This window comes from Mirounga angustirostris, unplaced genomic scaffold (assembly GCF_029215605.1).
Source record: "Mirounga angustirostris isolate CCGP_5_RB_7025 unplaced genomic scaffold, mMirAng1.0.hap1 SCAF_8, whole genome shotgun sequence".
Lineage (NCBI taxonomy): Eukaryota > Metazoa > Chordata > Mammalia > Carnivora > Phocidae > Mirounga > Mirounga angustirostris.
The window spans coordinates 41,764,933-41,792,397 of NW_026991716.1; the positions used below are offsets into that span (position 1 = coordinate 41,764,933).

The 27,465-nt window shown below is 45.9% G+C and overlaps 1 protein-coding gene and 1 non-coding gene across 5 annotated transcripts in view; one reads left to right on the forward strand and one right to left on the reverse strand.

Moving 5' to 3' along the window:
• CLIC5 (chloride intracellular channel 5) overlaps positions 1-27,465 on the reverse strand; it is a 166,925-nt gene that overhangs the window by 84,937 nt on the left and 54,523 nt on the right. Inside the window, exon 1 of one of the 4 annotated variants that reach the window (XM_045866971.3) lies at positions 19,376-19,788. The exons of 2 other annotated variants lie outside the window; for them this stretch is intronic. In XM_045866971.3, the coding sequence (XP_045722927.1) occupies positions 19,376-19,438 (63 nt within the window). In that variant the 5' untranslated portion in view covers positions 19,439-19,788. Of the gene's footprint in view, positions 1-19,375; positions 19,789-27,465 lie in introns of those variants that run through there. One more of the 4 variants, XM_045866972.3, reaches the window with a different exon arrangement.
• LOC123838039 (U6 spliceosomal RNA) lies at positions 22,574-22,680 on the forward strand. The gene has a single exon (XR_006789380.1). It is a non-coding gene; the product is annotated as a U6 spliceosomal RNA (small nuclear RNA).

A 27,465-nucleotide genomic window follows, 5' to 3' on the forward strand; every position in this document is an offset into this window, starting at 1 on the left:
GGAGCAGGTAGCCCCACTGGGGGCTCCAGCCCAGGATCCTGGGATCGTGACCCGAGCTGAAAGCAGACACTTAACCCACTGAGCCACCCAGGTACCCCAAAGCACACCTATTTTAATCATACGCAAAGCTGGTATTGCAAATCCATATTCTATGAACTGAGACAGAGGGCACAAGACCCCAGGGGATGCAGGAGAGGGTGCATGTCAATCAGAAAGGGGTTTCTTCAAAATGGCAAAATCCTGAGCTGGTTTCCAAGAAGGGAAAGAGAAAAGGAAAGACAGAAGAACTTTCCAAGTAAAGAAAATGGTGTGTCTAGAAGCCAGAAGCTGCAACATGAAAGTCTGGCATTAAGGCAACAGAAAATACAGATTTCTCTTTCCACACCCGAGTACCCTGGTGGAGTCTAGGGTCTTGTCCTTTTCAGAAGTTCCCTGGAAGGTTCTAACGTGTAGTCATTTGAGGGACCAAATGGATTAAACCAGCAATGCCCAGTTTGGCTGCAATTAGAATCACGAGGGGAGTTTTAAGATATGCAGATATTTGGGTCCCACTCCCAGAGACTCTGATTGAATTGGTCCAGAGTAGGGCCAAGTGTTGGCATTTCTTGAAACTCCCCGGGTGCATTCCTAGGAGGGTCAGGAATATATCACGGAAGTAACCAGAGGAGTAAGTGTGGGCAGAGGGTCAGTATGATGGCAAAGGAGGTCACTGAGATGGGGTGCAAGGAATTCAACACTGATTTCTTGACAGCCTGGTCAAATACAGTTATTAGCTGTACAAATGTGTAACAAGACTTTTTCTAAAAATTAGACTTGAATTTTATGTTATATATATTTTATATAGACCACCTACTTCCAAAAAGGTTTGCAATCATTCTAAACCAAAACATGGTCTGATCACAGCAAAAGTACTTAACAAGGGGAAAGACGAAGATCAGGATAAGGTTGATGAAGGGTAGTGAGAGAAGAGAAAATTGGATCAGGAGTTCCAAAGGACGTGAGGCAAGCCCCCGCCCCTGTCTTGGGCTATTTCGGTCACCTCCCGTCCTTCAATGACATCAGGGGTGCTCATGCTTGTAAGTTCCATCCTTAACCCTGACTCTGCCCTGGGGCTCCCCAGACCCGGGGGCCGAGTGCTCTACCTCTGCATCCCCCATGGGATACCCTGCAACACCCCCGACCAGGGAGGGACTCGACAGATGTCTGGGGGAGTCAACTGGTGATCCAGCTCATTTCTAACAAGCAGCCTTTCCACTGAATGACAGCAAATGTGGATTATCTGTGTTTGAAGACTGCACAATGCTAACCGAAGTGTCTGCAAGTTAAAATGAGAATGGCAGGGACGCCTGGGTGGCTCAGTCGGTTAAGTGTCTGTCTTCGGCTCAGGTCATGATCCCAGGGTCCTTGGATCGAGTCCCTCATCAGGCTCCCTGCTCAGCAGGGAGTCTGCTTCTCCTTCTCCCTCTCCCTCTGTGTGCTTGTGCTCTCTCTGGTTCATTCTCTCTCAAATAAATAAATAAAATCTTAAAAAAAAAGAAAGTTTCACAAAGAACACAGAACTCAGTCCTGTCCCTGTCACTAATTTAAATTTGGGGTGAATCTACTATAGTATACATATGTGTGTGTGTCTTTATGCCTAATAGACGTATGTGCATGTATGTGTGGTGTATATGCGGGCACACAAATGTGTGGGTATTTTTATATGTCAGTGTATCTGCTGTAAGTCTGTATCAGTGTTTTTCAACTCTTTTCTCATTATCGTCTCCCCTAAGAAGCCTTTTCAGACATTTTGTTCTCTCATCACCCCAGTGAAAATGTAATACCACAGATACACTGTACATCTGTGGATGTGCTATACATGTATTTGTGCTTTCTCTATAAAAAGAGTAAGATTTTTCACCCCACAAGAGCCAATTTTACCCCCTTGGGGAGATATCGTTCTTCTTGAGAATGCATGCTCTCTACGTGCATCTGTGCATGCACGTGCACGCATGCCCACACACATACCCATACCATCCATGCAAGCCAGCTGGCTCCTGGGAAAGAGACCTACAGAGCATTTTGAGCTCCCGCAGGAGAGGCTCCCCATCCATCACAGCCAACCAGGAGAGCAACTCTGGCCCAGCGATCCTTGTAGGAAATAGATGACAGCAATCAGAAAGCTGGGGAACTCTAGCCAGTCTAAGCTCACTGGGCATGACCTCATTTCCCAATTTTCAGAGTCAGGAGAGATTTTAAAAAGCCATATAAGCAGAAAATATCTAATTGTATATAAAAGGTACTTTCCTGAAATTCTGATTTTTACATTGCCATTGCAAACTATTAAGTTCCCATATCTAAGTGAGCAAACAGGACACATTTTGGACAAAAGAGAACCATCGGCATATTTAACACTTTCTAGATCTGGTCACCAGGATTGGCAAGATTTTATTGAACAAGCACTCAGTCAGTCTCTGAGAAACTCCCCGAGGACCTGACAAATGTTTAGCTCTTGCAAAGACTCGTGGGGGATGAGGAAGTAAATAAAGGTTGGTGCAATTGCCTTCAAATGCCTTACAGCCCAGTTTTGTTGTTAAGTTCAACCAGATATAATGCCTGAGCACGTGAACTCCTGTGTGAGCTACAGCAACCCCAGGACACAGGAGAGATAACCCCTCCCTTGCTACTCTGAGTCACTCCAGCACTGCAAAAGCACAGCATCATTTTAACACATTTCTAACCTTAACAAACTCTTCATGTAATAAGTACTGACCCTTTTCATGCTTGCCATGAAATAATCTTTGCACAAGAAGATTAAAATAACAGGCCACTAGAGTGCAAACAGATTTGCTAACAAGTGCTACTGTCTAATGAACACCTACTATGTGCCCCAGACTACGTGCTAGGTCTAAATACACAGATTCTTTCTACACCTAGCCCTGTGGAAGTCATCCAACGTCTGTTTAAATACATCCTTAAGGGGCGTGTGGGTGGCTCAGTCAGTGAAGTGCCGGCTCTTGGTTTCAGCTCAGGTCATGAGCTCATGGGTGGCGGGATCCATCCCTGCTTCAGGCTCTGCGCTCAGCGGGGAGTCTGCCTGAAGATTCTCTCCCTCTGCCCCTCCCCCCACTCATGCACATGTGTGCGCATGCTCTCTCTCTCTCTCTCTCAAGTAAATAAATACATCTTTAAATAAATCTTAAATAAATAAATACATCCTTCATGGGTAGTTCACCACCTCTCTCAAGGTATCATTGTTCTGTTTGACAACTCTCAATGCAAGGAAGTTCTTCCGGTATGTTAAATGACAATCAGCCCCTTTCCTACTTAAAATTTCAAATCAGCCCTCAGCACTCACCCTCGGGATTGACCCAGGAAGTCTGCTTCCTTCTCCATGTGGTTGACTGAAAGCAGGGCACATGCTCAGCAGACGTCCTCACCAGGGTCCCATCTTCAGGACAGGCTGAGAGGGGAACCAGGAGGCTGAGGGTAAGGCTGTTGGGTGACTGTTTTACTGAGTTCCTCAGTTACTGAGTGGCATTACCCATATTATCCAACTCCACGTCTAGTGAGAGGTGAAAGAAGCAGATGAATCTGGGCGAGCGAGAGAAGGTAACCATGTTGGGTGCCATAAGAAGCACCCCACACCTCCCTGAGGGCGCAGCTCATTCCCCTTGACCCTCTGTCATGACCATGTCTGCTCTTGGCATCCATCCACTCACTCACTCACTCACTCAGGAGATGATCACAGGATACTGCCATGTATATCGAGTCCAGACACTTGCCTTTTTAATTTGTTTGTATGAACTTGGGATATGGATAGTGAACAACATCCAAGTCTGCTATAGTATTGAGGAAGGGGAAGAGGAGGAGGTCGTAGGAAACACTGTCCCTTCACCCCCATACACCACACAGCCTGCCTTGGCCTCTGGTCACTGCTTTGGGGAGGCGGTAGGTTAGGAACACTTAGAAGCTGTGGGACTTAGATAAGCCACTTAACCCCTGGTGCCTCAGTTTCCTCGTCTACACAATAGGGCCACTAGTCATAGTATTATTACGCAATGTAAAGCAGTTAGGAAGCCTGGAGTAAGCGCTCAATAAATGTTAGTTAATATTACTATTACTCTTCACTCTCTAAAGAGGCTCTCGGATTACTGTAACTAGTTTTTACTCAGTGAACAAGCTGCATTTTGGTGACACTAAGGGGAGGAGGAGGGTGGAGAATGAACTCCGTGTGATTGGCTTTACCCCAGCCTGCCCCAGGCTGGCCCGGTGAGTCAGATAATTCCACATCCCTGGATCTACGTTTGGAACAGCCTTTGTTAAAATCACCCCCAAAGAATTTGCTGGAGTTCTAAAATAAATATTCAGTGTTAAATATCCTAATAGGGCATTCTAAGGTTTTATCACTGATGTCCTAGGATCTGTAAGACTTCAGAGAAGACTCTATTGTACAATTTTTTCTAAGGAAATACTGATAAAGATTTGTTGTTGCGAACCACAGAACCCACTCTAGCTAATTTAAGCAGGACAGGAATCGGTCCAGAAAGTCAGCTCCTGGCTTCTGCTGTGAAGAAGCAGGGTCCACATGGAGCGTGTTCAAACGGTGCGGGGTTGCAGTGGAGGAGGACAAACGTGGGCTCTGCATGTCAGTATTGAAATCAGCTGAAAGTATTCTCCGATACATGAACATATGAATAATGAGTCACAGTGCCCTTTATCGAGACTTGTTGGCATAGGAAAGAACCAATTTTCTGCCAGATCCCAGTATCTGAAACTGCTGAGAAAGAAGTCCTGAATATGAGGAAACCAGGCACACACACACACCTACACTCATGCACACACCCACACACGCACACATGCACACCCACACACACGAAGACGCTCATGCACAATGCAACTGGCTAATGTGAAAGTTAGTCAAAATAAGTAAACAACAGCCAGAGACCATAAGTGGATTCCATGAATTTACACAATTTGAGTTGAGGCCAGGATCCAGCGAGCCTAGGAATGCAGTCCCATCTATGTCATGGTTGAAAAATGCCCCAGAGAGGCCAAGTGTCTCAGTCAAGGGCACAGGGGAGTCAAGGGCATAAAGTGCCCCAAGTGTTTACCGTTAGGAGTGTTTGCCTCAGAAGACAACATTGTCCTTTCTCAGGAAATCAGCCTCTGGAGCAGTTGTCTGAGGCCTCGCAGACTGGCTTGCCCATTTGAACCGCTTACCTATGCCCCTCGGTGTGGAAAACTGGCTTGGCGATGAGGTCATCATTGTATTTTCACAGGGTGACACCCGAGGCAGAGACCCTGTTGTACCCCTGCACTGCCAGGTGGCCGCCTCCCAGCACGCAGGTGTCCGAGCCCTGCCCAGAGACGCCGCACGTGTGAGTTAGCCAGGGAGGGAGCCAGGCCAGGCGTGAACATCGGGGGGATCGTTTGACAGAACCACTCCCCAAGTATGGGGGAAGTGAGAAAAAGCACTCCTTTGCCTATCTTCTACGGCTGCCTTCATGCTACAGTAGCGGGGCTGGGTCACTGTGACAGACGCTGTGTGGGCCACAAAGCCAAAAATACTTACTGCGTGACCCTTTACAGAAGCAGTTTGCTGGCCCCGACCTAGCTTTGGGAGCTCTAAGAGCCTGCACCTGTTTGAGAACCAAGTCCTTTTGGAATCTCCCTCAGGGCCTCACACAGTGCTCAGTAAACAGTAAAAGCAAAGAACCCATTTTAAAGCTGACAGGGACCTCAGCTCGCATTTCATCCAATCCCCATGTTTTAGAGATGAAGAAACCCAAACAACCGGTCCAAAATAAGAGGCTGGCAGGAAGCAGAAACAAAAACCAAGTTCCCTGAATTCCATTGTTTTGCTCTGTTACTCAACAAATATTTGGTGAATATGGAATAAATGTAGATATGTATGTATTATTTAGCAATAGCATTATTTGAGCATACGGTGTATGCCAAACACTATATACTTAACATATGTTTATAATATAGAGTACGTATAATACATGTGATCTTTAGACAGCAATAAGAAGATGGTGGCACACAAACTCCCTTGTAGGAAACAGCCAGCCATGAGGAGAGGATCCATCTCATCTTGACTTCAAGGTAACAATTGTCAGTTGTTTACTGTTCCTATTTGCTTGGACCCAACTAAAGGAAATCAGCACCAAGCCCAGAGAGCAGAGCCATGGCAAGAGTGACATTTATCTTCCATCCCTGGCCTCTTTTTCCAGCTCCTCGTAGACTCTCCTTTCCCTTGTCACAAACCCTTCATCAACTAGGTGCACCTGATAACCCCTCTTCTCCCCTCCTTGACTGATGTCTGGTTACACACTGGGAGATACTCCTTCACCCCAAAGTGTTAGCCAACCACACATTCCCACCAAGGACCATTTATCTCCCACTCTGGAATGAAAGGTGCCTCTCCCTTGATGGTGTAATTCTTGGCACACAGGTAGAAGAATGTTTTCTGAACAGCATCAGGCTGAGATAAGCTTCAAATACCCCTTTAAGGTGACCTAAAGTGGGATAGGGGCCAGAAGAGATCCTCCACGGTTGTTCTCACTGAGTCAAGAGAAGCTCCAGCAATTCTGATAGGGGTGGAGAACCTGGGGTCCCTTCATCACATGCTCCTTCCAGAATCTTCCCTGGCAGCAGGCCCGTTAGGGGAAGAGGTAGATGGCATCCTCTTCCTTCTCTGTCTCAGCTTAGCTGGGACTCTTCTCTCATGCCCCACCCCTGAATTGAGTCCCAAGTCCTTCCCTGCATGTGTTGTAAAATGCTGTTTAGTGCCTTCCTGATACCCGGTCCCCTTGCTTGGAGTTGCCATAGCCCTGTAACTTGCCCTTGGGTCACAGTCCTCCTGCATGTGGATTCCATGAATTTACACAATTTGAGTTGAGGCCAGGATCTTGCCCCCTCCATTCCCAGGCTGCAACTTCTGCCAGGGCCCAACTGCGCCTGCCTTGTGCAGCTTATTCCTTAGCGGAGCCACGGCCCGGCATCTGGTCGACCTCATTATAAAGAGCTGCCACATGGAAAAGGGTATTTCAAGCAACTTTGACTTGGATTTCGTTATTTTTACTTATTAATGTACATTGAAAGATAAAGTTGGAATCCCAGCTCTACCACTTTCCGTGGGACCCCAAGTAAAATGTTAACCTTTCAAGCCCCAGATTTCCCAATATGGGCACCGTGGCAGCAGGGATACTGAATTAAACAGAGTGGCTAACACCATGTGTAGAGCATAGCAGATGCTCAAAAAATTGTATTTCTCATAACATCTCTTACATTTTGCTCTTTGCCACCTTCGACCGTGTCGTGTGTCTCAAAATGATTCAGAAAGGCCCTAGCATCAGTGGGGCTGGGCTGTCATGTGGTGAACTGCAGCTAATAGTTCTATTCTCCACCCTGACTTGAGTCGGCTGTGTGGCATTATAAAAGCCTAACCTCTCTGGACCTCAGTGTCCCATAGCATGCTCCTTGGAAGCCTCTGGAATCCCATGAAGACTCCATGGAATTCACTGAATTCCACAAATAACATGGTTCATTTTCTTTCGCTCAATTATTTTTTTATCTTTATAGTGCCCCGGAATGTTGTAATTTTTTTTTTAAATTGTAGAACTCTAGCATCTATCTGTAAGTGAGTCTGGTTCTTAGTAGTGGAGTAAGGGCTGACTGGAATACACTCAAGGTTTCTTTCAAGTCAAGGGCTTCAGCCTTGCCAAGATGAGTTTCAAAGCTTACCCTAGAATCCTAAGGCACTTTGGCCAGTGCCCAGCTCTTGGATAAACTGGCAAGGGGACAAAGTCTGCCTCTGGTAGCCAGCCCACATCACACAGCAGGCACCATTCACTCCTTGCCCTGACAGACACTTAGCATGCGGTGCCCAGGACACACAGAGAGACTCCTGGTTTCTCTCTACCCTTTCTTCTGATCCTCTTCTTCCTGCCACCTGACCTGATAAAATAATCCTAGCTAATGTAGCATCTGGCAAACCAGTGTCCATGTGTAGCCCATTAACACCTATATTTGATAAAGGGCCTTTGGGGGCCATGCCTTAAACCAAGGGGTCAACGCTACCATGGCAGAGAAGTAGAGAGGAGACTTGAGAACAGGTGGGTCTTTAGGTGGCTCTAATGCCCTTATCTGGTAACTGCCTAAGGGTAGAGATCTGCCTTGACCTTGGATTGTTCATGTGACCCACAGAGAATTTAGGAAAAACACAGCCTTACATATCCTACTGTAGGTTTAGTACACTTTGTCTTCACACAGCTGGGAGGTGGTGGGTGAAATGAAGCAACAGAGAGAATATAGATCCTGACGCCCAGGGGTGGGGTTTGCAGCCAGTTCCACCATGTCCTAGTTCTGTGGCCTTGTCAGGGGACGCATTTTCTCTGAGTTGCAGTTTCCTTATCTGCAAACTGGGAGTAATAACAGGACGTAGCCAAGGTAAGCAAGGTATCCAGACCAGCACACAGCCACGGCTATTATCACTCACCTTCTAAACTATCTGATTTCCAAAAATGCAGAGAGACCCAGTGTACCCAAGAGGACTGAAGAGGGAGGGCTTGGCTCTCTACCTCAAAGTCAAGTCTGTTTCCCTCTGACTTCCCCACCCGTTGGCCCGCTGCCATCCTCCCAATCTCTTCCCCAACATCTTCTATTTCAAGCACCTTATGATCTGGGGATGGGGATAAGCAGCTGGGGAAAAAAACAAAAACAAAAACCAGAAACGCACCAATGACTGTTTTTATAATTGCATAGGGTGCGGAGTGGATTCTAAAGGCATGGGCCAATATTTAAGGTGACTGAGATACTATGTTCATTGGGGTGACCTGAGAGCAGCTGGAAGGCCCACTGGCCCCTCAAATTTCTCTCCCACATTTGCATGTCACAGGGCCTTAAATTCCCACCAGTCGACGCACTTCTCTGGGTTCTGGATATTCACATAGGCCCTTGTGATGTTACAGGCAATATTCCCATAATGGATTGTGCATCAGAATCACGGGGCACTAGTGAATTACAGACATCTGAGACCCATCCTCTGAAGACTCTGACTCATGAGTTCATGCTGGAGTTTGGAAAGTGTCCCTGGTGGTTCTTAGGACCATGTAGGGCTGAGCAACCCTGTTCTGGTGGGGACAGCCCAGCTCTGGAGTTAGGATCTCCAGGTTTCTCCCTCCACTTGTGTGGAACAACACGGTACGCAGAGCCCAGCAAGCACCTTGTCTGTGATGAAGATGAAATCTCTTTCTTCCTCCAAGGGGCTGAGTGTGAGGATAAAATCTGGGAAGAGACTCACCAGTGCATCACAAACTGTAAAGGACACATAAGGAACCATTTTCAGGGAGCAGGGGAAAGAAGGTCAGGAAAGGGAACGCTGGCCTGGTTGGAGTGTCTTCAATGTCAGGCCGAAGCAATTGAACTTGATCTAGCAGATAGAGGAGTGGATGTGATAAAGTACTGGAGGAATATTAAGCTAATGGCATCAAACCTGGTGGACAGGAGGGGAGAGAGGCTGCGGGCAGGATGCTGTGATAGGGGGTGATGAGGTAACGTGGTGGTAAGAAACAAGGAAGTAAATCATTTCTGTGGCAGAGAATGATTCGTTGTTCACCAACCTGCTCCCCCTTTCCCTGGGAACACAGCTAGAGGATATTGAGTTCTGGTCTATGGAAAGCAGGAGAAAATGATTTGGCCACTCGCCATCAGAAACCATGCAAACCTTCCAGATGATCCTCCACCTTCCATCTCCCCATGTGCTGGCAAACGTAGAGTCCCGCAGAGGAGCTGGCAGCCCTAGGGGTCAGCAGGACTAGAGCGGAAGGAGCCTGAGCAGGGCAAACCATTCACTCCACACGGAGCTGAGCTATTAGGTGAACAAGCTGATGGGCTGTGGTTTCAGCAGTGGACACACACTGACCAATGAAACGCCTCAGTGAAAACTTCAGCTTTCAAAAGAGATTCATGCTTCTTACCTTATTTGTCCCTTATAATATCCTGCCACACAGATCAGATCTCTGTGATGCTCCCTAAGTACCCAACTGAGGAGAGGCCACATGACTTTGCCCACATGGCTCCCCTCTCCCAGAGTCCTGTGGTCAAGCCCTGCCCAGAACTCTTTATCCCTACAGGAAAAATCTGAGGCAGTTGTGATCAATGACCACAGACAAATGGCTCCTTTTAGTTTCTAAGGCAAATTACATCGTGGATCCTAGATTTGATGATGTGACTACAGAACGCTTACAGCACCCAAATGAGAAAATGAATAAGAAGCAGGTGAGAGAGCCTTCCGCCCACATGCTGTGTGTACTCCCGGGGCCTCTGCTCCCTGTCAGCACTGGGTAGCGGAGGAGAGAGGAGCCTTGAGCTGAATCAAGAAAACTCTATCTGTTGCCATGACAACCTCCCCAACTGGATCTTTAAGAGATAGTAACCGGGGCATGGTTTTCATTTCTTCTTCATTCAAGGTAATGGGTTCCCAGTTGCATTCCATTCACTATACATCCTTCCTTCACCTTTTGTGTCATTTCTCCAGCTTGATACTTGTTGCTTTCCTCCTTGCCATAGAATAACGATAAACTGAAGTGGGAAACACTATCTAAGGTCCGTAGAGGTTGGTACAGAGGGTAGAGTAACCAGCACTGAACTTCTACACACACATCCCGTGGGTGGCCCGAGACACACTGTGAAGACCTCCCATTTCAAATCTCCTCAGATGCAACATGGGCAGGTATACCAGCTTCAGATAACGAAGCACTTTCCTCTCTCTGAAAATATAATTGCCCCACAAGCAGGTGGTATACATACAACCCTCGACATTGTAAATAAGCGTCCAAATCTCTTGACCTGCCCTCAGAAGTGCCTCCTGATCCAACCCTAACTTATATTTCTGTCACTGTCCTGCTTCTCGTCACGCTCTCTCTGTCACAGCCACACAGAACTCAGTCCTTCTGGGACACCCTGACATCTCCTGCCTCTGAGCCATTGTTCCCGTAGTTCCCTTCGTCCAGGACATTACATTTATTTCCCTCAGTCTCTATGTCTTCATCAGCTTGGCCAGATTCTCTGATGCCTCATTCCTCCCCCTCAAATGGGCATTTCCTGAGCACTGTCCTTATCGCCTGACTCCTTCACACACCCTGCGCCTCCGGGAACTTATTCCTTCAACTGCAACTCTGAACAGAACTTCAAACCCACACTCTGTGCGGTGGCCTTCCTGTCATTCTGACTGTGGGTTTGCTACCACTCTGGTGGACATCTGCACTTGACTGACTTGCCGTCACCTCAAACAAAACACTTGTAACACCAGAAGATTATTCTCATTAACAACCACTCCTGTCCTCCCCGCTCCAGCAGAGATTCATAGGGTTTCAGGGTTAAAAGGAACTGTAAAGCTCAAGCCCAATTAGTTTATCTGCACTCAGTCCATTCACAACATCTTAGACAATCATGGTCAAACCCATCCTTGGTGTCATCATCCCAAATATGGAAACCAGTCTCTTGGGAGGTGAATTTACCACGACGCCACTGAATCTCAAGCTTCGGCATCCCTCACATATCTGCACGCTTTTCTCTCAAGGCCTGTGCCCTATTTGGTATTCACATCACTCTTCCACAGCATACCCTCCTTTTAACCCTACTTTGAGCTCATGATGGCCACCTCACAAGGAACACTGGAGAATCCTCCTCATGGCCTCTGCCCCAAGCCTGTCCTTCTGACATGGTCACAGTGGGAGAGCAAGAGCAAACACAGAGCAGCTCACATTTTAACTCACTTCTCTTCCTGAAAGCCATGCAGCATCTACCGTAAAAGTTCGACTGTGAATTTTATCTGCTAAGAGGGGGTCAAACTAAATGACTTCTAAGAGGTTTCTCCAAGGTAGAAATTCTACCATTTTATGACTTTTTTTTTAGTCCCATTTTACAGAAGAGGAAATTTGGCCTTAAAGACGGTCACACGCCCAATACTGTGGCAGTGCTGGACGTGGAGTCTGGGGCTTCTTACTTCAAGTTCACGAATCTGCCCACCACATCATTTAATACAGCATATGAACCTTTCCAAACAGGGGCCAAATCAAGGTCCTACCCTGTGTAGAAACTTCTGGTTGCTTCCCAGTTACTTACGAGGGAGCAAAAACCATTTACCTGCCATTCACAACCTTTCCCATTATTGTTTCTTTCTTCTATCTTCTTTCCAATTGCCCCCCTCCATACGCCATTCTCTCCAGCCAACCTTATATACGCCCTGGGCCCTGAACAGCCTCATCTCATACTGTTGCTGAACCTGACATGGCTGCCACTCTCTGAATCCTAATCATTTTTCCAAGCACAACTCAGGTCCCACCTCCCCTCGAAGTACGCTTGGAAACTTCCTTCGGGCCATATTGGTCCCTATACCTACACCCCTCATTTCATTTCCTATCACTCGTGAGGCACTGATGGTGGCTTGAAGTTTTACTCCTTAGCTGCAAGCTCGTGGACTGCAGGCACCCTCCCCCCACTTGCTCTCCAGGCCCCCTCATCAGTTTCCACAGAGCCTGGCACAGAGTAGGTAGCCTCACAAACATGGTTGGTAATTGATGGATTGGTTGATTGACTGACTGATTGTTTTCACTCCCTTAACACTCAAAGTTCTTTATCTTACTAATACCTCCTTCATGCCTAACTTCTAAAATTATTTGTCACTCCAAAGTCCTAGCGTAATATCACAAAGGAATAAAAGCAAGTTATGAAAGAAAGGTCCAATGCATTCCTTTCCTCCTTTTTCTAGTTTATTTGTGGTCAATTCGGCATGATTCATGCTAAGAAGCTTTCTTGCCTCAGCCTCGTCCACCCTATGAAATGCATGTTTCAAGGAAGGGCTGGACTTCATGGTGCCCTTTGGATGCCCCACTATTTGTTTAGCTTTATTTACCCAGTCTGGGGCTAGTGGTTCTCAGTCTTTAATGAATCCCAGAATCACCCAGGGGTGGCCTTCATAAGGATACAGATGCCCAGGCCTTACCCAAATCCTCCTAACTATGAATATCTGGAGAAAGGGCCTGAGCAAGCCCATATAAAGAAGTTTTGCAGTGACTTTTTCACACCCCCAAGCTGAGAACCATTGGCCTAGCCACTGTTCCCCATGAGCACTACAACAAATTTAATTCAAAGAATTTTCCCATGTTAGCAGAGCTTTAGAGGGTGCTTCTAGAAGCTAAAACTCCATTTCTTTTTCCTAGGAAGGATTCATTTAATTTCTGACAACAGGCTATCTATCTTATTTATCCTTAAAGAACTTCACATCTCAGAACTAAGATACCCCTTGACTACATATATGTGTTTCCAAAGTAGATTCTCACTCAAGGAGCTGGTAGACAAATTGCCTGGTAGTTGGAGCTGACCCCTCAGAATGCAAGCAGAGTCAGATCTAGGATGCCCTGGGTAGAAAGAACCTTCTTATCACTGACCCACATCTTCCGGAAAGCCACACTTACCCACTTTGCTCCTTCACTATTTCTAGTCCTCCAGCCCGGATGACAAAGACCAATGAGGATGTCTCCTATATAACAGTTTTTAAAAATACCAGCTATTGAGAGTCTATTATGTTGTTTGCATAGACCAACTAGACAATACATGTAAACACATGTATATATTTTCTATAAGAGCAACTATGGCTATGCAGAGCTAGAAGGTTGTTGGGAGGAATGGGCACTCCTGGAACCAAAGGATGTAGACTCTGGAGCCTTCTTTCTCATCTACAGGTTAGAGTTATAACCATCTTTCTGGTGAGCCTGTGAAGCCTTGCCCAGAGCCCAGTGACAGAACAGGGAATGAGGCCCCTGGAATAACATCTCCGTGGGGTGCAAGGTCAGGGCCAGTGCAGGCCCCCAGTGGTTGGACGCATCCTGGCCCAGCCCCCAAAGCTATGAGAGAGCTCCCCGGCACGAAGAACCAACTGACAGGAGGAATCAACCTCCTTGGAGGTTGCGGAGCCCAACCCCTGGCCAGGGATCTGCACACCCCCTGCGGCCAGGCCAACCACATCATTCAGAAAGTGGCCTCTGGGGGTCTCTAGCTTCCTCCAGCAGCTCTGCACATGCAGTCAGACCCAGTGATATTCACATGCTGCTCCTGCTCCCAAGGCTCTGTGTCCTGTCCCAGCGACAAGGCAGGCACAGACAGGCCTGAGTCTGTGACTTCTTGGACACGTCAAGGTAGGGGAGCTCACTGGCTTGGCTTCTCCCTGATTAGGCTGGGCCTGCAGAAGAAGCTACACTTTTGCCCCCAGTTCATACATAATTTATTCCAGTGCTCACACCAACTCCACGAAACGTGGCCTACCATCATCAGCACAGCACTGGTAAGAAAACTGTGGCACAGAGAGCCATGGCAGCCTGTTCTAGCCCTCCCAGCTGGAAACCCACAGCCTGCCACCCAAAGCCAGCACTCTTCCGCTGGGCCTCCTGCCACCACCAACAGGGGTCCAGCACGTGGCAACCGAGAAGGAATCCGGATGAGAAGGTGCTTACCTGACTGTCTAAATGGATGGAGTCTTTGCCCTGGGTGGAGAAAGGCAAGCTGGGGACACAACATCAGTGGGCAGGAAGGCAGTAGCTGAGCGCATTGACAGTGGGCTTCAGCATCTGCAGGCCCACCACGCTCACTGCCACCATCTGCCACGGGACCCGAGGCATACAGGAAACGCCACACTCACAGACATAGCAGGGCAGGTGAATTGTGTATGGGTTCCTGACCACAGACCCAAACCCGGACTTGTGGAAAAGAAATGTGCTGAAGGGAACAGCAAAACCTAATGCTCCCACGCTTAGGCCAGGTGCCCCAGGGAACCAGGGAGCCAGCAGGCAGAGGGGACCTGAGAGAGGATGCCGCAAGATTTGATCCTGTCTGTTCTGGAAGTCAGATGCCTATACTGTGGGTCACCATGACTTGACTTGTGCTCTGCACCACTCTCAGAGCCTTCCAGATCACTCAATAAACAAAACCACTAGTCATTTCCATCCGACAATCAGCAGGACTCATGTTTTATTTCCCCCACGCTGAATTGAGGGTTATTTGACTAGACCGACCCCATGCACAGATTGTTCTGGAGTCCTGTGGAGAGGGCTTTATAGTCTGTCAGCATCTGTTAACTGAGCACAGATTGGGTGCAAGCTCTCTATCAACAACACTCCTGATCATGATGCCCTGAAGCCGTTAGAAATTCTGGACACTAATTCCCTCTAGTAAGGCTACTGATTTCAGCCGTGGCAGACACAGCCTGCAGTCAGACTTGCCTCTGATCATGATTCAGTGGCTCTCCACCAGAGCTGCACCCTGGAGTCACCTGGGGGTGGGCGTAAGAAGATTGGTTCTCAGTCTCCCCACCGCCCCCAAGAGATTTCCATGTAACGGACCAGGGAGTAGCCTGGCATCAGGAGTTCTTAAACCTCCCCAAACAATTTGAATATGTAGCCAAAGTTGAGAACCACAGCTTTCTATTGAAATTCACACCCCTGGCACCAAGAGACATTTGTAACAATTTGGTCTAACCACTTTGGGGGTGTTCTACTTCTTGGGTCCAAGGATGGGCCTGGGCGACCGAGGAGTCAGTACAGATGGGAGGAATGTCTTGATCTTAACCTACTCAGCACATCCTGTATTTGTTTTTCCAAATCACTTTCTGTTTTGCTTTTACTTCCTTGCTCTTTCTTCTTTCTATAAACCACACTGGCTGTCACTGTCAACTCTCTAACCTGTTGTCTTCCCCTTACCATCAAAGTCCGAGCTATATATGATCTCATTTATTCTTGAAATAGCCCTGCAAGTGAGGAAGGAGTCAGGCTTTTGTTCCCTAAGGCAAATTGAGGCCTGCAGATCAGGAAAGGTTTTATCTGCCATGGAATTCATATCATTATTTTACTCGTATGTGTTTATACCAATTTTCATTTACAAAATGCTTTCACCTATTTGCTCCTGTGGAATCCTCACTGCCAAGTCTGCAGTGAGAGTATTCTCATAATCAGGGTGACCACATATCCTGATTTGCCCCGGAACAATTCTTGGTGACGCCTGTTGTCCCAGCCTAATTATTCGTAGCACCCCCTTTCACTCTCAAACCAAATGTTTTGGTCTGAGCCATAAATTATAGGATCACCATCATAAAATTATGGTTATTTATAACCATATAACCAACCTCTTGTTTTCAAGAGGAGGCTATTGAGGCTCATAGACATTAAGTGATTTGTTCAGTCATGAGCTAATTAGAAGCAGGGACAAGACTTGAACTCTTGTCCTGTGTCTCCAAACCTCTGCCCCATCCATGGGACGTCTATGAAACATTAGATCAGAGCTGATTTACTCAAGCCTTTCTTATTGGTGATGAAGAAACTAAAAACGTGGCGGGGGGGGGGGGGGGGCGATCTCCTAAAAACCACTACTGGAATGCTCCCTGGAAGGAGTGCAGAGCGGAGTGGGCAGCAGTCTATGACATTAGGATGGATTAGTGAGGTATCAATGAATTGCCATCTTGGTTGGCACTCGAGAGCGTAACTCAGCCAAAAAAGGTCTAAGGCCTGACATAGGGTATTTGGAAAAGAAAGAGTAAGAAATTCAGAGTCCAAACTGCAACATTTGAGGAATGGATCTGAATACTATCTACAGTGTACTTCTGAGCACAGGTGTTGTTCAACCATCAAAAAGGTGGAATCATCATTCTTACTTCCTTAGGTTGCGACACAGAGAGCAAGCTGTGGCTCACTGAACGTTCTGACAGCAGGAACTCTCACAAGCTCCCTGTGACTCACATTTCTTTGTTTCCTTCATTTTTCACATGAGTGAACCGAGGCTCATAAACAGGGATGCGGGGGATCCAACAAGGTAAGGTATTTGAATGGGTTTCAGAATCCTAAAATGCTGCCATTTAGTAGTAGTATTATTACCATCATCATCATCATCATCATCAACAGCAGGAGATGCTGATAATCAGTTGATGTGGGATAGAATCGTGTATCCTTGAAACTCCCTGGGTGACCCAGGCTTTGAAGGACACACCCAGCATACAGACTGGGTGGAGAGAAGGCGCCTTGAAGGAAGTGTTGAAATGACACATCGGACTCTGGGTGGGGTCCCACCTGCCCTGGAGGCTTCCTGGAAACCAATCCACCCTGCCCTGCAGAAGGCACCTCAGGCCCCAGACACCTTCAACAAAAGGCCTTTCTCAGGGAAATCACATAGCTGAGAGATATGTCCAACTTTGGAAGTGCCCGATTCTGTAGATCAGGACCTTGTTTCCCTAAAATAAAACCATTCATACCCTGGGCAGGATCTTTACTTCACAATCATTTTCAGCCTTTGCCGGTCCCTGCAAGTGATAACTATGACCCAGCATGTCAAAAAAGAGGGGAAAAAATCAAGAGCTTTCCTATCTGATTTTTTGTCCCACCCTCACTCTGGTTTTTGAGCTAATCATGAAGGCCTGCCTGGTTCTCATGGATCGCTTTCCTTGAGGGACAAAACAACACAGGCATTTTAGAATTCTGTTGGGGGCCCTGGGGGCTGTGCAGGGAGCTTTTTATATAAATGGAGAAAACCTTCAAAGCTGCCAACATGAGGTTCCGAAGGTGCAGGCAGAATTGGTCTCCATGCCTAGTAGTGGGGCAAAGGGCTCCTTTGGCTCTAAAGAGTCAATTTGTGTTTCAAATAGCTTTCAGGAATTTGACACTATGAAACCACCGGCTCCCAGGAAATCTGAGAAAGTCCTAGAATAGCTTTCTTCAAGGAGAGCAGGGAGACGCATCGCTTTGTTAAAGCTCTCCCTGCTGATTCCCCAGGCCACCGACCTGGACGCCAAGGTTCAGGGCACCCATTCCTGGCCCTTGGTCCAACGCTGCCCAACTTTGAAGAGGACATGACCTCTTTCATTACCTGGGTCTGCCAAAGGACCTGGTAATCTTACCTAGAGGGGTCCCCAAAACCAAATGAGACAGAGGCCACCTTTGAGGGGAGAGAAATAAGCTTAGCAAAGCAAATGTCACTAAATGACAGGTATAATTCCTATGGATAATTTTGAAAAATAAACCCAAAGAAGGTAACACCTAGGACAGACCACTTACAAAATGTAAATTAAGTCACAGCCTGATGGATTTATTTTTTTAGGCATCAAAAGATACCAAAGACCAAAAGGTGCTTATCAAGGTTTATGTAGATCTTACGCTTCTTTGTGACAATCTCTCTGTTTAATTAGCTTGGAAATCAGGGTAATTTGCCCCAAATAACATCTTTCCCATTGCAGGGAATACATATGCCTTTTAAATGCAGCCGGGAGACCTCTGAAATGTACCAAGGTCTCCCCTTCTCAGTTACCTGCACATTTCAGGGAAACTGCAGTCAAAGGGTATTTTCCCCATTTGTGCAAAGTCCTGGCGCTCAGGCAGCCGGCGGACTCCCCTCCCCCAAGCCCTGGCGAGGCTTTCTGCACCGCCCAGGAGGCGACTCTCCTGCCGCCTCAGGTTTCCCGGCTTCTGCGGTGTGTCAGCCACAGCGAGGACTGATCAAATGTTTCTTTCTTACACCACACCCCCAGCCTACCGACCGGGAAACGCCGCCGCCTCCCTGGCCTCCATCCTTTTCCCTCCTACAGGTTGCAAATGGAGTGCAGCAGTTTTGGTGGTAGATTGTTTCACCCAGGGAGCAAGGCGCTTCATTTAGTTTGTTCGCTGTGCTCCTCATCCCATTCTGCCCCGGGGGTTGACCTGGGTTTTCCCCATGGCCAAACCCTTAGCATTTCCTGATACTACCCCTCGGAATCACGAGTATGCCAATAATAGTAATGTTGGGCGAAAGGGGTGCTTGTTTTCTGCTTTGCCGGTCACAAAGGAAGAAACACCTTTGTTTCCTTCTGCTTTTCTTTGAAGTAGCTCTGAGCAAGAGAGAGAAAGGACGTTTGAAGAAATGTTATTTTTATTTTGCCAAAGAGAATTGTATCGGTAAGGTTTCCTTTTCCTCCCTCCCCTCTCTTACCCCCTGCCCCCAGTTTTAGAAGAAAGGTTCACGGGTCCTGCCATCTCCTTATACCTCAAGATGTCCTTTAGGACTAGCCAAAATCGCACCGGGCAGGGCTCAGGACTAATCCGCCTGGTCTGCAGGTGGTTTAACAAACTGCCGGCCAACTCTCCAAGAAGAGGGCCACCTGCCAGATTGCACCTGACTCCGCGACACCCGGGAGCCCCGAAGCGAGGCTGTCTGGAGTGCAGAAAGGCCACCCAAGGGAGCGCTAGGGCCGAGCTGTCCTCCCTGGGGAGGGTCCAGAGTCCCGGCTCTGTCTGCCCAGGCACGTGAGCCCGCGCCGCGGGGAGCCCGAGGGCAGGCGCGACAGGTGCAACCAACGGGCGCCGGGACGCCGACCTACCTTCACGAAGAGTTCGATCTCGGGGTCCCTGTCGTCCCCGTTAGCTGCCGCCGCGTCCATCATGCCGTCGGCGCCCGGGGCCAGCGTCCCGGGCCGGGGAGACGCCACCTCAGCGGTGCCCGGGGCCAGTGCTTCTGCGCTCCTGCCCTGCGGGGCCCTTCTTGAGAGCGGCGCTTGTTATTATTCTTATTATTTTCACATCTATTTCCCAAGCCGGGAACAGCGGTGTCTGAGAGATCAGTGTCCGGAGAGATCACATGCAAAGGAGGGAAGCCAGAGGGGACAGGGGGCAAGGGGGAAAGGTGGGTTCAGGGATGGCAGCAGGTCCCCCGGAGCAACAAGTGCCGGGCTGCAGGGAGGTGTCACAGGATCCGCGCTTGTCAGCTATCCCCGCGTCGCCGCCAACGAGCCCAAAATAGCCGGAGGCCGCGGGGCGGGGTCAGCCCGGGCGGGGCGGGGCGGGAGGGGCACCCCGCGAGCGAGGCCTCTGCCCTGGCCCCTGCCCCCTGCTCCGCCCCGCCGCCGCAGCCCCGCAGGACCCGAGGCGTGGCCCAGCCGGGCTGACACCGCCACCGGCCCGGGGAACCTTCTGGGAAAGGTCCAGGGAGGGAGAGGGAGTCCAGGCGAAGAGGAAGAGAGGAGAGGAAAGAGAGCTTTAAGTATTAGGTTTCATTAATGATGCTTTAGCTCCTCCAAGTTACTCCACTACCAGAGTTATGCCCACCAGGAAAGCCCCTTCCTCCCTTAGCAGTGTTCAGGGTGGGGAGGAGCTGTGAAGAGGGGGCAGGGAAGGAGAGGACCCCTCTAAATACAAGCCATCCTCATGCTGGGCGAATGAGGTAGAGCACGGGATGGGGATGGGCAGGGCTGGTGTGTAAGGTAGAGGGGTGAGCCAACCTGGTCAGGTGCAGCCAGAGCGAGGACCGGAGTCTTTCTCGTCTTCTGGGCTTGTTTTTTCTTCCCTTTCTTTTCCTGTTCTTTCCTTTCCTTTCCTTTCCTTTCCTTGCTTTCCTATTCTTATTTCTGTTCTCTGTCTTGCAGTAAAGTGTGATACACATGTGGGAAAATGCACATATCGTAAGTGTCCAGTTCAATGAACTGAAGCCCCATATGGAGCACCAGATGAGGAAATAAAATGTTAGTCTGGAAGCTCCTCCTGGTTTCTCTTCTCTTCCTTTCCTCCCCTTCTACTCCCCTCTTCCTCCAGAGTAACCATTATCCTGACTTGTAACAACACAGGTGAGTTTTGCCTGGAATCTTATAGTAGAGGCCGAATATACTCTTTGATGTCTGGCTTCCTTTGCTCACCATGACATTTGTGAGATTCATCCATTCTGTTGTGTGTAGTTGTAGTTGTAAATCATCCATTTTCATGGCCACAATTTATGTATCCATTTTTCAGTTGAAGGACATGGGCATAGTTTCCAGTTAAGGACTACCAAGGATACTGCTGCTATGAACATTCTATCAAGCATCCTTTGGTGATACATGGACACTTTTCTGTTGGGTATATACTTACAAGTGGAATTTATAAGTTATAGAGCATGAGAATGTTCTTCTTGAACAAACACTGCCAGATGGTTTTCCAGAGTGGTTGTACTGATTTGCATTCCCACCTTTTATTTCTTTTAAAAATAGGTACTAAATCTTTTGCATCTGAAATCTGGTCAATTTTTGTTTGTTTTCTCTGCTTTCTCTTTGCTAGTCCTGTTTGTGCTCTGGCTTGCCTTGCTCACAACTATGTGTGTATTTCACTGCTTTGTAAGGAAAAAAAGTAATCACTTAATAATAAAAATAGGTAATAGTACGTATTATGTACCAGACAAAAATGCTCAGCACTCTACATCTTCACTTGTTGAGTCTTTACAAGTAGTGTTATTATCTCAGTGTTCAAGGTGGGGAAAGAGAGGTTTAAAGTATTTAAGTAACTTATCCCTAGACATCCAGCTAGAAAATGGGGGATTTGAACACAGAAAGACAGAGCGGGTGCTTTGAACTGCTCTCTCCAACTTAGCGCACACTGGGTAAGTCACTTTAAAGAAACAAAGACACCGTCCTGGTCTGAATGGAGATTAAGATCCATTTCTGGATAGCAGTCACATGGAAGGAAGACAACACCTGTCACATGAATTGGGCAGACGCAAGAGCTCTATCAATCAGCACATAGACAGATCATTCACCACAGTTGGGGTGGTAGAGGGAAAGGCCTCATAAAGCAGAAGGCACTTCGGCTGAACCTTCCTGACTGGTGGGGCATCTGACGGGCGAAGAAGATGGCTAGGTATCCTGACCACCCTTGATGGCAGGCTGGTTCCCCATAAAGTCCAAGTACAAATGCTTCCTTCTCACTGAAGAAACAGTCATCAAGCCCAAGTTTGCAACCCTCACAGAACACTACAGCTCAGTCAAGGTGAGGTTTCATTGCCCTCTCCTCCTCCTTGGTTTCAGGCTTACATCACCAAAGCCTTTAGAGATACAGTCACCTTCACAGCTGTACCTTCTGAGCCAATGACTGCATACTCTGGGAAGGACAAGGGCACAGAGGGAGACTGGTACCTTCACTGCGTGCCGTACAGACTCATCACTTCCCTGCTCTGGACTCTGGACAGTATTTACAATAGCAAATGTGGCAGAGGTAAATAAAATTATATGCATAAAATGCCTTTGAGGGCTATTTATTTTTAGATGAAAGATGCTTTACATGTGTGATCATTTGCTTGGCTATGATCTAAACAATGTCCGATATGACCTCCGCTCTTCTTAATTCCAAACCTAGCAGAGTTGTCTTCTATTTCATCTTCTCCACATATCTACTGCTTATTGGAAAATGGACCAGCTCTCTTTTAATTTCTAGATAATACCATCCATTTGGACATCCCTCCAGACAACTGGTAGTTTTGATATTATAAATATTCATGTTGCAAAACAAACAAACAAACAAAAGGTCAGCTTTGGTGATAAAATATTTTTGTGCATATTTCTAATTTTCAGTTCCACAGTCTGCTTTAGGTCAGGATAAAAAGTTTCCATTTTGTACCCTTTAATGTTAAATCATAACTGGTTAGAGTCAATTACAGCTTTGTCCAGAGAAAAACACCTTCTTGATCATAGACTGTGCTTTAATAATCATAGTTTCACAAAGTTGGTGCAAGTTTTGGATAAATAATTTACCAGCAAAGGACTTCAAAAACATCTTCAGTGCTCACTTCAGCTGCACATATACTAAAATTGGAACAATACAGAGAAGATAGGCATGGCCCCAGTGAAAGGGTGACATGCAAATCTGTGTAATATCCATACTTTTGTATGATTGTTGAAAGCAAAAATTATAACATGTCTTATGGGGTTTTCTATATATTCAGATTCAATACGACACAAAGGGTGAAGGTAAAGTGATTTATATAGTGGTAAGGTTTCTAGATAAATTAAAATGTAATGGGAGGAAATCTTCAAATAATCTAATAGATTTGACAGGGGAAAAAAGAGAGCAAACACACAACTTATTATAAAATGGTACATTTTCCCCCCTCTGGCCTTCTCTCTGCTCGTGCTCTCTCTCTCTTTTTCTCTCTGACTCTCTCAAATAAATAAATAAAATCTTAAAAAAAAAGTTATGACAACTCTAAATGTGTACATACCTAATACCAGAGTTTCAAAATACATGAAGCAAAGCTGATAGAACTGAAAGTAGAAAGAGACAAATCACAATTGCAGTTAGATACTACAAAATTTTTCTCTTAGTAATTGATAGAACAAATAGATGACAACAACAACAACAACAACAACAACAAATCAGTATGAATATAGAAGACCTAAACAATAACTATCAACCAATTTGGCCTAAATGAATTTTATAGAATATCCCATCTAAATAACAACAGAATACACACTATTTTTTTAAGTGCATATGGAATATTCACCAAAACAAACCATATTCTGGTTTGTTTTGGTGAATATTTACATTTAAAAGAATGAAACAGAGATGGCTGGGTGGCTCAGTCGATTAAGCATCTGCCTTCAGCTCAGGTCATGATCCCAGGGTCCTGGGATGGAGTCCTGCATGGGGCCTCCTGCTCAGCGGGGAGTCTGCTTTTCCTTCTGCCTGCCACTCCCTCTGCTTGTGCTTGCTCTCTCTCGCTCTCTCTCTGATAAATAAATAAATAAATAAATAAATAAATAAATAAATAAATAAATAAAATCTTTTTAAAAATTAAAAAAAATAAAAGAATGAAACAATACAAAATATGTTCTCTGACCATAATAGAATCAATTACATCAATAAAAAATGCTTCTGGAAAACCTCCAAATATTTGGAAATTAAGCATTTCACTTTAAGAAATTCATTCATCAATAAAGAAGTCTCAAAGATAATTAGAAAATATTTTGGCCTGAATGTAAATGAGCATACAATATATTAGAATTTGTGGGATGCAGCTAAAGTAGTCTTAGAAAGAAATTTATGTTTGAAATGTTGTTTAGAAGGAAATCAAAGTCTCAAATCTAAGATTGTACCTTAAGAAACCTGCAAAACCTAAAACAAGAAGGAATAAAATAATAAATACAAGAAAAAGAACTAATGCAACAACTGAAAGAAGACAAAACAATGGAGAAAATCAATGAAACCAAAAGCTAATTCTTATAAAAGATCAATAAAATTGATAAACTTCTAGCTAGATTTGCGAAGAGAAAAAGAGAGAAGCTATATATTATCAGTATCAGGTATGAAAGATGGGATAGCACTACAAACTTCACAGCCATAAAAGGATAATAAAGGAAGGATATAGGCAACTCTCTGCATATAAATTAGAGACTTAAAAGAAACAAAGCTTCAAAGACACAACTAATAAAATTCATTCAAGAAGGAGGAGATAACCTGAACATTCCCATATGCGCTAAAGATATTGAATTCATAGTTGAAAATCCACTCCCCCCCAAAAAAACCTCCAAGCCCAGATGTCTTCATTAATGAATTCAACCAAACCTTTAAGAAAGAAATAATACCAATTCTATACAATCTCTTCCAGAAATAAGAGGAGGAAATAAAGAACTTGTATCCAGAGTTTGTAAAGAATTTTTACACCTCAAAAATAAGAAAACAAACAACCCAATTAAAAATTAGCAAAAAAAATCTGAGCAGACATTTCACCAAAGGAGACACGCAGTGGCAAATCACATGAAAAGATGATCAACATCGTCACTGAGTAGAGAAATACAAATAACGTGATACCACAATATACCTATTAGAATGGTGAAAATAATACACACATGATAACCCCCTGTGGTAGGAAGAACGCAGAGTAGCGGGAACTCCTATACGTTGTCAGGGAGAATACGGAACTATACATCATTCTGACAAAACAGTTTGGTAATTCCATATAAAGTCAAATATAAGCTAACCATAAGACACACTTGTCATCTCCCAGGTGTTATCCTAGAGCAATGAAAACTTAGGTTCTCACAAAAACCTGTACATGAATGTTCATAGCAGCATAATTCATAATTGACACAAACTAGAAACAACCAAAATGTCCCTCAATAGCTAAACGAATTAAAGAAATATAGTACATCCATGCAACGATAGAGCACTTCTCAATAAAAAAGAATGAGCACATGGGCGCCTGGGTGGCTCAGTTGGTTAAGCAACTGCCTTCGGCTCAGGTCGTGATCCTGGAGTCCCGGGATCGAGTTCCATGTCAGGCTCCCTGCTCAGCGGGGAGTCTGCTTCTCCCTCTGCCGCTCTCCCCCTCTTGTGCTCTCTCTCTCTCTCTCTCATTCTCTCTCTCAAATAAATAAATAAAATCTTTAAAAAAAAAAAAAGAAGAATGAGCACATACAAAACATGGATGAATCTCAGCTGCACTATGCTAAGTGAAAGGAACCAGTCTCCAAAGATTGCATCTTGAATGGTTCCATTTATATGATATTCTGGGAAGGCAGAATTATAGTGATGGAGAGCTCAGCAGTGACCACCAGGTGTTGGGACTGGTGGGGAGAGGGGGTACTTACAAAGTAAGTATAGAGGTTTCTGCATGCATTAAAACATACAGAACTCTATACCCAAAATGAGAATTTTCTGTATATCAATTTTTCAAACGATCAAGGTTCTTAAACACTCCAAAAAAAAAAAAAAATGTAAAGCCACTAGATTTTATTTTTACATCCCCTTTCCACACATTCTTTGTTTCAAATCCTTAGTATCGGATCCCATCTTACCATTGACTTCAGATATATAAAGCAAGTCTCTGTTCCATGAGACCTAGTGTTCCTAATTATAGTCAATCAATAAAGTAGAACAAGCCTTCACTGAAATAAAAAAATAAAACAACAAAATAAACATATTTAGACTGAGAGAGTGTGTGTGTGTGTGTGTGTGATAAAAGGACATTTATTATGAAAGAACGATAATCCTTTTGGGGAGATTTTTTAAGAAATGTTTGTCTTGCCCAGTACCAGAGTATAAGAACACCATTAGGTACAAGCTCCAACTTTTATGTACCTAATGATATTTAGTTGAACCTACTCATTCTGCCCAGGGTAGCGGCTATTTCTAAGAGAATTAGATTGCCCCTCTCTGACATTCTTTACAAAGGATCTCTCGGAAAATCCCAAGGGCTTAAGGTTCAAGCTGAAGGGACCAGCAGGGTTTGATGACAGCTGCAGAAACACCAGGTACACAGTTTCTCTGTGGGAGGACCAGGTGGGTGTAGACGAGGGGAGGTGAGTCCTGGGAGCAATTACACCCGCATGAAGTCACAGGTGGGGCTGTGAGGAGGATTAGGGTGGGTTTCTAGCTCTATCTATTCCTTCATAAACTAACGTGCCGTTGGGCATGCTGAACATGACCAGTAATCTTGGTCCCCACAGCAGTCTGCCTACAGTCTCCCAGGGAGGGGCCTGGGAGCACATTGGACTGAAGCCAAGTGTCCTTGTCAACAACCGTCACTCAACCACTGATTCACTCATTACTCATTCTCTCCACCAGTGTTTTCGGGCCGTACTGCTCGTGCTCATTCTCGAACCCTCCGAGAACGGCATCGGGCCTATTGCCTCCTGCTGATGAGCAATCTTTGCTCCTGCATTATGCCTTCATGGATTGCCTTATGTCTTTTCCACAAGAGTAAAAGCTCCTTGAGGACAAGAATCCAGTTTCGTGTCTCTTTCGCATGACCCTCAGAGCATAATCGTTCCCTGCAAGAGACTTGTAAACAACAACAACCCAAAAAAAAACACTTGTAAACAAACTGTTAATAATCCAAGTACAATGTACATGCTGGAAAAGTAATTGTTGGTGGAATGAATTAATGAGCATCTGGCAGCTCTTTTATTCACAGCGTCGTCCCCGACGAAGGATTCTGCCCTGATTTTACTCCAAGGCTGACATAGGTGAAATGGACATTACAGTGTGGGGTTTTTATAAAGATTCTAATTCTGAAGTAAAACATGGGAAAGAGTTATGTAAGAATAATAAGAGTTAACATTTACTAAGAGCCCATCATGTGCTGGAAACTCTGAATGGCTCCTAAGCTCACTTCATCTCTATAATAACCCCTACAACAGGTGCTATCAGTCCCATTTCACAAATGAGGAAGCAAAGATTTAAGAAGGTTAAGGAACTTGTCCAAGATCACACAGATCATTATAAACAACACAGCCGGAATTCTGACCCCAGTCTCTCCACCTTGAAAGCCTGTCCTATTAACCCCCATGCTTTCCGGTGTGTGAAAAGTAGAATGCGTTTGGAGGAGGCTGGGATGATGATAGAGACTTAGCAATTCCTTATTGAATTGGAATCAGTGAATGACTGGTCGTGGATAAGGAATGGCTGGATCTGGGGATTCTGGAATTCTCCTTCACTCCGCTTAACCTCAGAGACACCAAGAGAGAGCTGAAAAAAGAAGTAGGCACCAAAATGTGGCACATGAAAAATAAACAAATACTGAGCCCCTAGAGAAAGGAAAACCGTGGGAGACAAGAGGCCAGAGAAAAGTGATCTGAGGTCATGTTCTGTTGCAGCACCACAAACTTTTGGCAGGATTTACTGCTCTCATAATTGTCTCACTTAGTGGCAAAGTTCATACTTTAGTCACAGC